At 34.4% G+C, this 12,191-nt stretch overlaps 3 protein-coding genes and 1 non-coding gene across 5 annotated transcripts in view; 2 read left to right on the top strand and 2 right to left on the bottom strand.

Annotated features, from left to right (window-relative positions):
* The window catches only part of LOC107476333 (uncharacterized), a 2,518-nt gene extending 2,079 nt beyond the window's left edge, over positions 1-439 (top strand). Inside the window, exon 3 of the mRNA XM_052257988.1 lies at positions 4-439. Coding sequence (XP_052113948.1) covers positions 4-228 — 225 coding nt within the window. The 3' untranslated portion in view covers positions 229-439. The remainder of the gene's footprint in view (positions 1-3) is intronic.
* TRNAR-UCU (transfer RNA arginine (anticodon UCU)) lies at positions 328-400 on the bottom strand. The gene has a single exon. It is a non-coding gene; the product is annotated as a tRNA-Arg (tRNA).
* Positions 440-1,679: 1,240 nt separating the features above from the next.
* Positions 1,680-7,135, bottom strand: LOC107476229 (pyruvate kinase 1, cytosolic). 2 transcript variants are annotated; one of them, XM_016096004.3, is made up of 16 exons: positions 6,884-7,129; positions 6,695-6,791; positions 6,467-6,564; positions 5,811-5,966; positions 5,476-5,553; positions 5,108-5,239; positions 4,879-4,959; positions 4,695-4,766; positions 4,511-4,600; positions 4,070-4,214; positions 3,799-3,887; positions 3,329-3,424; positions 3,116-3,183; positions 2,825-2,924; positions 2,384-2,443; positions 1,680-2,139 (listed from the first exon to the last, which is right to left on the bottom strand). In XM_016096004.3, exons 1-16 carry the CDS (start codon positions 6,950-6,952, stop codon positions 1,987-1,989), a joined length of 1,584 nt encoding a protein of 527 aa, XP_015951490.1. In that variant the 5' UTR covers positions 6,953-7,129; the 3' UTR covers positions 1,680-1,986. The 2 variants fall into 2 exon arrangements, with proteins under 2 accessions (XP_015951490.1, XP_052113160.1); XM_052257200.1 differs by lacking the exon at positions 2,384-2,443 and having other exon boundaries at positions 6,884-7,135.
* A 2,362-nt stretch (positions 7,136-9,497) lies between these two features.
* LOC107476228 (uridylate kinase PUMPKIN, chloroplastic) overlaps positions 9,498-12,191 on the top strand; it is a gene marked incomplete in the record, with an annotated part of 3,659 nt that continues 965 nt past the window's right edge. The window contains 5 exon segments of the mRNA XM_016096003.3: positions 9,498-10,422; positions 11,090-11,234; positions 11,406-11,459; positions 11,555-11,646; positions 12,121-12,191. Coding sequence (XP_015951489.1) covers positions 9,704-10,422; positions 11,090-11,234; positions 11,406-11,459; positions 11,555-11,646; positions 12,121-12,191 — 1,081 coding nt within the window.

Genomic DNA, 12,191 nt, shown 5'->3' with positions numbered 1-12,191 from the left:
TGGTTAAGGAGTAAGATAGTGAAGTTAGAGGAGAAGCAAATAAGGCATGAGGGACAAGGGTTTGAGATTGAGAAAGAAAGAATGAAATGGAGAAAGTATAGTAGCAAGAAGGAGAGGGAGATGGAGAGAGCAAAGTTTGAGAATCAAAGGAGAAGGTTAGAGATTGAGAGAATGATTTTGATCATTCACCAAAAGGAACTTGAATTGCAACATCAACAGCATCAATAGCATTATTTTGTTCCTTAGTTTGTTAATTGGGAAGTGTAATAAACCAGTATTGAGTTGGTTATGAATATAAAAAGTTAATGAGGTTCCTACAAAAGAAAACACGCCCGGTGGGACTCGAACCCACAATCGCCTGATTAGAAGTCAGGCGCCTTATCCATTAGGCCACGAGCGCTTTATATTTTCCTGCTTCATAAATTACTTATGTGTGTGTTGTTTACAAGTATGAGACGTTCAAATATAGAAACAAAAATACAACATCGTGTTTCAGATGAAATATATATAAAGATAATGTGTTTTAGAATATTGAATTAGTGTATTTTTCATTTTTCTGTTAAGAAAAACACAGAAACACTAAATGAGGACATAATTTATTATTTTTCTTTTATTATCATTATTAATTTTTTATAATTATTTTTTTATTATTCTATTTTTCTTTTTAAATATTTTGTGAAGGAAAAATTGAAGGTCTTCAATTTATCACCAAATAAGATACAAAATATTAATTTTTGTGTCTTGTTCTTCATATTCTATATTGTCCTGTTTTTAAAACCAAATACAGCCTAAGATTTAGAATAGTTATATAATATTCTTTAAAAATAATAATTGGCAAATTAATTCAACATTAGATTTGCCTTCTTTAACTCGAGAGAATTTATAAAAATAGTTAATTTTTTATTGAATAAGTATTAGAAACAAACTTTAAATTAACTAACATTAGCTATTTTTTTTCTATTGTAAAATTTAACTTTCGTATTTTAGAGGTTTAGAATTTACAGTTAGAATTTAAAATTTAAGATTTAGAATTTAGAATAAAAATATAATTTCAAAGAATTGGTTGATATTAGTCGAAAAAAGTCGCCCTCTGTAATTAAACTCTCTTATTTTATTACTTTGTTCCGAAAGATGAAAGATAATTTCTTGCTAAAGTAAGCCTCAAAATAGCAACAAAGATGGCATGAAAAGAGACACATACCCGCACACTTGAACTCTAGATTCTCTACAAAATGATGAAAACTTGATATTCTTGTTGCTTTGTCATTGGATCAGGTAAAGTCTTTTTGTTTTTCTACTCATTGTGCTATTTTTCTTTTCAGTATAATGTGAAACCACTTAAGAGCGTGCAAGTTTGCATCATAATTGCACTTTCTGGTTCTTTTTTCGTGCTAGACAACAAAGTTGGAACCTTCTGCTGCTTTCTACTTTGCATACTGAACAAATTCAAATTATTTGACATTCAATAAGATTTTTCTAATAAAAAAGATCAGTAAATAGATTAAACAAGTTGGATAATAATTTTAGTATGTTTGATCTTTGAAATATTTTTGAAAATCCAATAACATGATTAGATTTTTATGTGGAAAAATTCTACACGTGAATTATGATTACATTCAAATTTTATACCATCAACAAAAACATTATAACATCTTTCAAATAATTTCTACCACTAGTGCTAGATGAAAGCCATTAAAATTAACAATCATTGGTTCAACAACAGCATCCAATAAAATCATTTGCCAACTTTGTCCTCTATAGATATTAATCCAAAAATTGGCATCAAGGGCACATCCCCATTGATTTTTATGTTTTACAATATATAGCAATTTTCATTGAGATGCAATGGAGTTATATAAATCAGCCATCAAAATCAAGCAGAGATAACCTCAACTTGTGGCAGAATCATCTGCACCTTTCAAAAACTTTTAATCATCAAAATCAAGCCTAAAACTAATGCTAAAACTGTAGCTGGATGAAACACTTTTAGTCTTCAAGCTCAATAATCTTAACAACAGAAGCATCACCAAGTTTCTGGCAAACAACAACTCTATCATGCGACTTTATAGTTCCCATTGCTTTTCCATGGTCAAGGGCAACCTTAAGAATCGACTCGTTTGTTGCACTTGTTGACTCGGCCTGCAGACAAAATATGGGATAAAAATCTAGTCAAATATGGTCACCATAGGATGGGTGCATATAAAGCAGCATGCATAACATTCTAGGTCATTTATAGGGACACCATAGCACAAAACATATAACTAGTGGTGTACATTTTATGCATAACGAAGATTATGTTGCAACAATTTAATGGTGCGCGCAGAACAAACTCGATAGAAACAACTAAAGAAGCAATGATAACTGCAGAGCAAGGACTACTTACAGGATGTCGAGGATCAGCAAGCATGGGAAAGAGACCTCTTACAATGAGTGATTGCCTTGCCTGTAACACAAATTGATTCAAGCCCAGATAACGCAGAATTGCAACAAAATTCATCATATATTAGAAAGGAAGCTCATACTATCTCATGGTAAAATTAAATTCTATTATAATTAATAATTTTCGGAAATGGAAAAGGAGTACAGACAAAATATTTCCTTTTTTTTTCCCCCTCCCATGCAAAAGAAAATTGTTATTTAGCAAAATGAAGCAGAAAAATTGGGTCTACCAAAGAAGAATAATCCAATTAGAATTCCTTAGCACCAAAGTTATCATATTATCATACATATATGTACAACCACTCTGTCGGCAAGGCAACGGCATCAACAAAAGCCATCAATAGTTAAAAGAAATAGCAGTTATGTTACAAGTTAAGAATCCAACCTCAAAGGCACCACTAAAGCTCCACTTCAGCTGATTTGTCTTGAGTCGGGGGATCACAACAGAGAGAACTGGCATTGTTGGCCTATACTTTGCAATCAATCTGACAAGTAGATATAGCAATTTTAGGCAAAAACTTTTGCAGGCATAAAGATGCATAAAAGTTAAAAAAAAAAAAAGGATATTAAGAAGACAGGATCAAATTCCAAATGAAACTGAAATCTGAGAGACTAGTTCACTTGTGAAGATAGTAATTATGAAAACATTCATAGCTGAATTACTTAGAGGCAGTACCTTGCGGCCCTTCCAGATGAAGTGAAGCAAATTATTACAGAGGCCTTAACCTTAATCGCTGCTCGCACCTAAAAACGTAAAAATTCGCAACAGAGATGAAATATTACAAACCATCACAGCACAAAAGCAATAAGCAAGAACTTCTTTTCCACCCTACACATACGGCATGGATTAGAATTTTCTATTGAAAAGAGAAACAAAATGGGTAGTTACCGCAGAGGAGGCAATAGATTCCAAGTGGGTCATGGGTTCCCCAACATACTTGACTGTCTTCTTAAAATAAAGGTCTTGATTGAAAACCTTCTCAGCCTATAAGGACGTGAAATAAAAGGCAGAAACATCAGCCAACAGTAACACTTTCAGTGACAATTAAAACGGGAGAACATTTCATAAGATTCAGAGGATTTCAATCAAGCAATTGGCAAAAAAGTAGTGCAGATCTAATGCTATACAAGATAAATCACCATAAGACAGTAAGAGAAAATAAGAAAAATGAATCCATGTTCTGACTTCTGTTAATATTATAATGTGCCAAGGTTGAAAATGAATCTAAATGACTAAACTAATCTTCTAATTGTTCTCATTTTGCTTGTTAATATCATGGAAATCTACTTGCATGAACTCAGGTCAGTCATACCATAGTGTATTATTGATTATTCCACTGAGATATGAAATGAAATTACCTCTGAACAAATTCTGCCAACAGTGGAAATAGTCTCAATAGGGTACAACCCACGCAAGGTCTCAGCACCCAGAAGTATTGCATCACTGCCTGTATGTTTGTTTAACAATTCAACAAACATGAACCCAATAAGTAGTTATAACTGAAGATAGAAACCAAAAATCATTCAGAAGAATACAGTTACAGCTTCAAGCACACGAAAAATAGGATCAGTAAATTCAAAAAAAATTGGCTTAATCATTACATGTGGCATCATACAGCTGGTGACTTACCATCCAAAACAGCATTAGCAACATCAGTGGCTTCAGCACGAGTGGGTCTTAAGTTGTCAGTCATACTATCCACAACACGTGTAAGTACAGCAGGTTTTCCAGCCATATTACACTTGTATAGGGCAGATTTTTGAAACAAGAACACCTACAAAAGCAAATCAAAATTAATTAATATTGACTTTCCATTCACAAAGCAAATATAATTATACATTTACAATAAGGAGCATGGCAGAGGCAACAATCATAAATGTGGTTCAGTTCAAAGAAAATTTGTAACATTAGATGCACAATTTTAAACCTTTTTTAAACATATGGAAGCATCCATTTGTTTTAGTTTACTCAAATATCAAATGCATTATCCACATGACCACAAACATAGCTATTTACACCCACAACATGAGTCATTCAAACAACAAAATGAATTTCAAAGGCAAAACTAACCTTCTCTGGTGGAAGATCAATGCCCAAATTACCACGCGATAGGATAATACCATCAGCTTCTCGTAGAATCTCATCAAAATGGGTCAGGCCCTAATTTCAACACAGACATAAGATTGAATCAGCATAGTCAATAAGAATATATATTAAAAGAGAAAAGTTAACACTATGAAGACATCAAAATCACCTCAACATTTTCAATCTTAGCAAAAATTTGGGTCTGGCTGAGATCACCCAATTTGGAAAGGAATTCACGGGCCTGAATTACAACATAAAAAAGTATGTTAATAGCAAAGCTGAGCAATAGAAAGATTATCAATTATGAATTTGAAATCACTGAACTGAAGAAAAGGACATCAGACTCAAATAACCTGGCGAACATCTTCGGCATGACGAGTATATGAAAGTGACAGAAAATCAATTTTGTTTTTGACTCCCCAGGTGCTAATAACCTGAAATAAACAAATGATTAAAAAAATTAAATAAAACAGCTCCTAAACTCTAAGGAAATATATTGTTTAGGTCAGGAGCCAGAGACAAACATGATGTGTGCAATGATACATGAATCATTCAAAAAGGCGAGTCAAATGCAGAAATTACCTCCTTGTCTTTCTCAGTGAGGGTAGGCAAATCAATATGAATTTGAGAACCATGTAAAGTGAACAATGAGCCAGCCAGTGTTGCTGTATTCTTTATGGTACAAACAACATCTTGCCCACGGACTTCAGATACCTGCACAGCATCAGGTAGAATTTGTCATGAAAGCAGAACTGCAACTATTGTTTTAGGTGTTACTTTAGGATTTAGAGAATATCAACTCAACAAAGTTAATGTTCAATTGATAAAAATCACATTATAGACTCAAAGCATGAAAATAGTAAAGGAAAATAATTTAAGAAAGATAATGAAAATAATATGAAAAAGGGGACCTATTGAAATAAATTTTGATTGGGTTGAAATTATATTACCTCTAGCCACACAGAAGTAGTTTCACTTCCTGTGAACAAGTATTGACCAATGAAAATAGTATCACCCTTCTTCACAGACTGCAAACAATAAGAATAAACATTAAAGTTTATTCCAATACATACACTGCATTGAACAGAATAAAAGCAAGTGTACATTTATAAATCCTGCAGGCAAACAGTTCCAGCACAAGGCATCTAAAGGCAAAGACAAATTGCAAATGCAGATACAACACAGACTAGCATACACTCCATAGGCAACAAAAGTGTGAACAGTTAATCAATGAATCATTCAAACAAGTTAATATGCCTTCAAAACAATGTAAATATCAATTAACCTTGGCCAGTCCATCGAAATTGATGGGCAATAACTCTGAAGTGGCATCTTGTCCCCGGTCAGGAGTTAGAACAACCTGCCCATCCGCCTGAAGCGAGACAGTTGTTTCGCTCTTGTTAACGACCTGCATCTCCGCACCCACTGTGTCCAGCATAACCTGGCAGAAGCATTCCAGCAACAAACACTCAGTTATTTGCCGTTGTTCATGCACAACGTTAAAGAACATATATAGCTTGAAACTCAACCAAGAAAACCGTGCATAGATGATTTGCAAAGAAACCCACTTAGGGAGCATTTGTTTGATAATTTGCAAACCATAGTGTGGTTCCAATGTAAGTAAAACTACTTTTTAATTTTTTTTAAATATGCTTAAAACATAGTTTGAGAGTAAAAATTTACTTTGAAAAGTAACTCAGCTTAGGGTGTGTGCATGTCTTATAGTTTGGTCAACACAAAATACAACATTCTCTCTTCATTACTACTCAATTTGCACCCCTCAAATCATATTTTGGAGTGTGATAATGCTAACCAAAAATCCAAACATGGTATTGAAAACCAATTCTTTTTTCTTGATGACACAAACTGAACTATCCAATCCTTCATGCAAAGCAAAGCAACAAGGAACAAATAAATAAAGAAAAAGAAATAGAAACTGACAGCACAGAGTTTCTTAGTGGTCTTGATAGCAGCCTTGAGATTCTCTAGAGTCTCTTGGTGGTACGCAGGGTCACCCCATGAAAAATCAAATCTAGCCACTGCAACCATCATCAATCATCAATCACCATCATCATCATCAACAAGTATTAAAAAAATAAACATTTTTCAATCAAAATAAACTAACAGTATTTACATGAATTTGAGAATTTGAGAATAAAGAGAGCATACCAGACATGCCAGCTTTGAGGCAACCAGAGATGGAATCAACGGATCGGGATTTAGGTCCCAAGGTTCCGACGATCTTCGTCATTGCAGGGAAGAAGCTCTGCCAAAAAAAAAATTAGTAATAATTATTGATATTAATAATAAATAATTAACATGAAATAATAAATAAAAAAAGAAGGAATCGAAACTAACAGGCTTGGATGGCTCGAGGATGGAAGCCATCCGAATAGGTTCTTCTAGAAGGAGGTGACTGGACGGCATCTTTCGTAGTTTTGAGTGAAGAAGAGTGAGTAGCTGCTGCTGCGTGAAGAAGACGAGAACTGCGAACGACGAAGAAGAAGAAGAAAAAGAAGAAGCAGCTCGCGCTGGCTGATTTGGAATTTGGAATTAAGAAAAGAAAATAGTTTGAACGAAGAATATGCTTCGTTGTTTGCTGCTTCTCTCTCTCTATAAATGCTTCCCTAGTTCGCTTTTTCGCTCTTCTTTTTTTCAGAAGACGACTTATTATTATTATTACGAATAATAATCAATAAAAATATAAACCATCCAAAATATCTTTGAATTATTAAATCACTAATAAAGATATTCTTTGAATTTTATAACGATAGAAATATCTTTAAAAATGTTTTCTTAGTTTGATTATTTTACAATAAATAAATATATTTTATATTTTTTAAATGAAAAAATATAGGAAGTCAATAGAATATCTATATAATGTGTACAATAACGGTATAGAGATGTTTGATTCAGTAGGATATCGAATGTTTATTATCTTAGTATCTGGATGAAATCAAGTTTTGAGATTTTTTTATGTAGTTTTTAAGTGTTTATCCAAATATTTTAACAAAATTTCAAATTAAATACATAACTAGTTTGACAAATATAAAAATTATTTATTTTTTATTAAATTTGAAAATATCTTATATGTCAACAAATTTAAAAATACTTTTATTTTTTATGTTAAGATATTTAATATAGAAATTACTTAGTAAGTTAGTTAAAAATTCACATGAAGTGAAAGTATATTTTATCAAACTATTCTTGCAAATTATTCTTATAACGAAAAAATATGACTCATTATTAGATTATTACTATTAGAGAGAAAGATATGTTTCGTGGAGAAGGGGAAAGAAAATAGAGAAGCAGGGATTCGGGAAGGGTTGATATGATACGAGAGGGAGCACGTGGGAGTTCATAGTGCTGCGTGGTTCCCACCTTTTCCCAAGTAGGATGGCACGTGACATGGTTATGGTGGAGTTAAGTGGTTAAGTTAGAACTTAGAGCATCTCCAGTAGGGAACTCATCTCAGTCCCTATTTATGGCCCACTTGTCATAAAAAGTGACTCCACATCAGATTTTGCGTCATATCCAATAAATAGGAACTCAATGAATCTCTCTCTTCTCCATTAGAAGGAACTAACTTTGATCCCTATTATGGTCCCACCTAATTAATTAATTAAGTAATTAAAATTAATATAATAATTATTATTTTTTAATAATATTATTTAAATTTATAAATTCAAAATAATTCAATATTATAAAATATTAAAATAAATAACTTAAATTTGATTAGTATTTTAAATTTTATAAATAAAAATAAATAATTCAACTAAAAATTATTTTATAATATATAAAAATTAAATTTATTTTTTATGTAAAATAAATTTAATTAATTATGATTTAATATAACAATATAAATAATATTTGATATTGATTTAACATAATTATTTATATTAATTATAATTTAATATAATTAATTATTAATTCCCTTTTCACTCCAATGGTAATTGAGTCCCCATATATCAGAAGAGGAACTCTATTTCTTAGCATTGGAGTTACTCTTAGGAGTAGGTGTGATCTTTCAACGAGCAACATCAAACATGGGAGATCGGGGTTTGTTTTTTCGTCAAGTAAATTATTGTCTAATCAAAAAGAGAACTATGCTCAATAATAATAAATTAATAATAAATAAAATAAGCCTATTCACAATGTGAACCTTAGGCTTCGACTTTGATGTGGCCCTAGTCATAATCGCCCATACGGCCATACTAACATTTACAATTGGATTGGATGTAAAATTTAATTTGTTGCATTTTGTTTTGTTTTGGTAAATAATTTTCATTGATTAAGAATTTAACATTGCATGTCCAACCAACATATGCAGATGTCGCAGTAGTATAAATCATACATTGGACCCGTCATATTAATGGAAGGAAGCATTAACTCAATGGAACTTTCCTATTCTAACTTTCTTCCCATCACTCTTTACTATGTAATGCAACAAATTAAACTACATTGAGAAAGCAAACATTAAAATAACAAACATTGAAACTTTCGAAACGGAGTCTTCCCTCCCAACAAGAGAAACTCGTACTTCCTCGAACCCAATACTTCTATTGTCCCCATGCATATTTCAATCACCATGCTTGTTATATTTCATAATGTTGGTATTTGTTAGAATGAATAAAGTACTACTTTGATTTTAATGTTTAGATTAAATTTTAATTTGATTTTTAATATTTTAAATATTTTATTTTAGTTCAAAAATTTTTTAAATGAGTTTAATATTGTCTCATTATTCATATTAAATTTAAAGGTGATATAATATTGAATTTGTTTAAAATTTTTTAGTATTAAAATAAAATGTTTAAAATGTTACTATCTTAGAGATTAAATTAGTATTTAAGCCTAAATTAGTATTTTTTTTGAAACTATTGGATCATGGATATTTTTGGTCACTTTGGGCCCGAAAGTCCAATTTGGTTGCATACAAGCGTTTCGCATGGCCCGTAACCGCAGACTATCATCAGTCCTCACCTCACGATACAGAGAGCGCGTGTAGTGCACTTCCCAATAATCACTTAACGGGACCGTCACCACCACGTGACGGTAGATTCCACACAAACCTTACGGAACTCAAATCTCCGTCAAAAAGCTCCCTCCCTTGTTCCTTCTCTTCCAAACGCCGCCGCTAACGTCACCGTTCCCTCAAACCCTAACGTCCCTCCCTGAATGGCCTCTTGCGACGACGACGACGACGACTTCTCTCTCCTCCACCAACCCTACGCGCCACCGTCCCACCACCACAACTACTCAACCGCCGTCGCCGCCGCCACAACCGCCGTACAACCTAAACCTGTCTCCGACACCGACGCCGAGGATTACAGCAATCCCTTCGACGAAGACAACACCACCACCCACGCCAACGCCAACACCACCGAGAAGAGAAAAGATCAAGACGAGATCGGCAACAACAATAACAGCAACGATGCATCGTACGGTTTCAACAAACGATCTAAGCTTTCGGCAAGCGCTTCTGGATCGGCGTCCGCCTGCTCCGGCGCCGAGTACCGGAAAGACAGGGAGGAGTGGAGCGACACGGCGATCGTGTGTTTGCTAGATGCGTACACGGAGAAGTTCACCCAGCTGAATCGGGGGAATCTGAGGGGGAGGGACTGGGAGGAGGTGGCGGCAGTGGTTTCGGAGCGATGCGAGAACCAGTCGAAGAGCGTGGAGCAGTGCAAGAACAAAGTCGACAATCTGAAGAAGAGGTACAAACTCGAGAGGCACAGGATCAGCAGCGGATGCATCACCGCAAGCCACTGGCCTTGGTTCAAGCACATGGAGAATATCGTCGGGAACTCGCTTTCTGCAGGGAAGTTCCCCGGCGGCGACGAGGACAAGGCCATCGTCGCCTCCACTGCGGGGAACTCCCCTCGGCAACCGAAGAGGTTGGTTATGAGATTTCCAGATCTGAAAACTGAGCTTGATTAACTTTTTTTTCCGCTAACCCTTTTATTAGTGGCATTTAATATAAGAATGCGTGTTTGTTTCCATCATTTTACTTCCGTAGTTGCATGTATTTATTTCACTTTCACATGTATCTATCATACTGCTATATTGATATAGTTTCTTTGATTATTTGGATCTTTGGAGATTTAGTTATTTAAGTAAACTTTGGCTGTATCTAAATGATTTACATAAGACATTATTGATATTTGTGGGTTTCATGCACTGTGCAACTGTGGTGGTAGCTGATGCAGCTTGTTGTAGTTTGCAAAATCCAGCTTGTTACTTAATTCATTTTCAGCATTGAGAACAGAATTTTTTACTAAAAGGGGTCTATGGGTTCTCACTGAATCTGAAATCTGAAGTATTTCTTCAACGTTATTGTTGATTTGTTGCACATATGCGTTGATTATGCTAACTGGTGATTCCAACTTTTCAAGTTGTAATGTTAGATGATGCTACAACTACAATGATATCATGGCATATAGCCATATATGTTCTGCTTCTATTTTATGTTGACTGTTATCACTTTGAATTGTTTTTTCTCTTTGATAATTTCCTTGTTCTAGTAGTATTTTGAATTTTGCATTAATCCCCTTTCATCCACAGATATGGAGGGGCATCACAAAGCAGTGGAGGACAAGTGAATAACATGAAGTCCAAAGCATTGTCGAACCTTAGATGGCGAAGGGTAATCCTGAAAATTAGTGGTGCTGCCCTTACTGGATCTGATACCTGCAATATTGACCCAAAGGTTTGTGGTTCTGACAATTTGATGTACCTCAAAAGTAAAACACAGTATGGAATGTTAAGTTATTATTTGATGTAGAGGCCTGATCGCTATCTCCCCCCTTATGATTTTTTTATAGTAACTATCTGTGCTTTATGATGAAACTCATACCATTTGTGCTTTGAGCTATTCCAGGTAGCTATGTTAATCTCAAGAGAAGTTGCAATAGCCTCCCGCCTTGGTGTTGAGGTACTAGAGCAAATCATTATTGTCCTTCGGAATACGGTATTCTGCTACTTTTCTCAGTTTTGCTGAGGCCTGCTTCTTTCCGTGTGATCTTTCAGGTCGCCATTGTTGTTGGAGGTCGGAATTTCTTCTGTGGGGATGCATGGGTAGCTGCAACAGGATTAGAAAGATGTACTGCATACCAAGTTGGGTAAGGTTAACTGCACCAAACGCCTATTTGGATACGTTTTGTCCCATTTGCTGCTGGCAATTTGCGTAAACCCATTCTTCACCTTCCTTGAGTTGCCACTTGCCAGGATATTACAATTTTGTGATGAATAAATCTGTATTATGTAATTTGTAGAACAATTAGTTCCTTTATTACAGTTCAAGCTATCAAAATATGCTGTTTTATCTGGTTTATGCCTTTTATTATTTATTTTTTTTGGGCTCCCCGAAAACAGTTATGATCTTTAACTTTGTACGCATAGAAGCCTTGCACATGGGTAATATTGGGGCTGGTGCTGTCATGGTTGTTTAGGGCTTTAGGTCACTGGTTAATTTTCCCAAGATCTCTTTTTTATATCTTTCTGGTTAATAAGCTATCCTGTAAAGTGATGTTCTTTTGATTCCTGTTATATTTTAAAATATTCATGTTAATGGGTTGTGCTGGCTTTTATCCCAGCATGATGGCAACTATGATGAATTCAATATTGCTCCAATCAACTCTAGAGAAGATGGGTGTTCAGACTCGTG

The sequence above is a fragment of the Arachis duranensis genome, chromosome 2 (assembly GCF_000817695.3).
Source record: "Arachis duranensis cultivar V14167 chromosome 2, aradu.V14167.gnm2.J7QH, whole genome shotgun sequence".
Taxonomy (NCBI): domain Eukaryota; kingdom Viridiplantae; phylum Streptophyta; class Magnoliopsida; order Fabales; family Fabaceae; genus Arachis; species Arachis duranensis.
Note: the sequence above shows the minus strand (reverse complement) of the source record. Positions and strands in the feature narration are given on the sequence as shown.

Coding starts and splice junctions, on each gene's coding strand:
- LOC107476229 (XM_016096004.3), bottom strand. CDS start 6,952: ATGCCGTCCAGTCACCTCCTTCTAGAAGAACCTATTCGGATGGCTTCC. Junction 4,601..4,694: donor CTAAGATTGAAAATGTTGAG/GTGATTTTGATG, acceptor TGTTGAAATTAG/GGCCTGACCCATTTTGATGA. Junction 4,215..4,510: donor TTGATCTTCCACCAGAGAAG/GTTAGTTTTGCC, acceptor TTGCTTTTGTAG/GTGTTCTTGTTTCAAAAATC.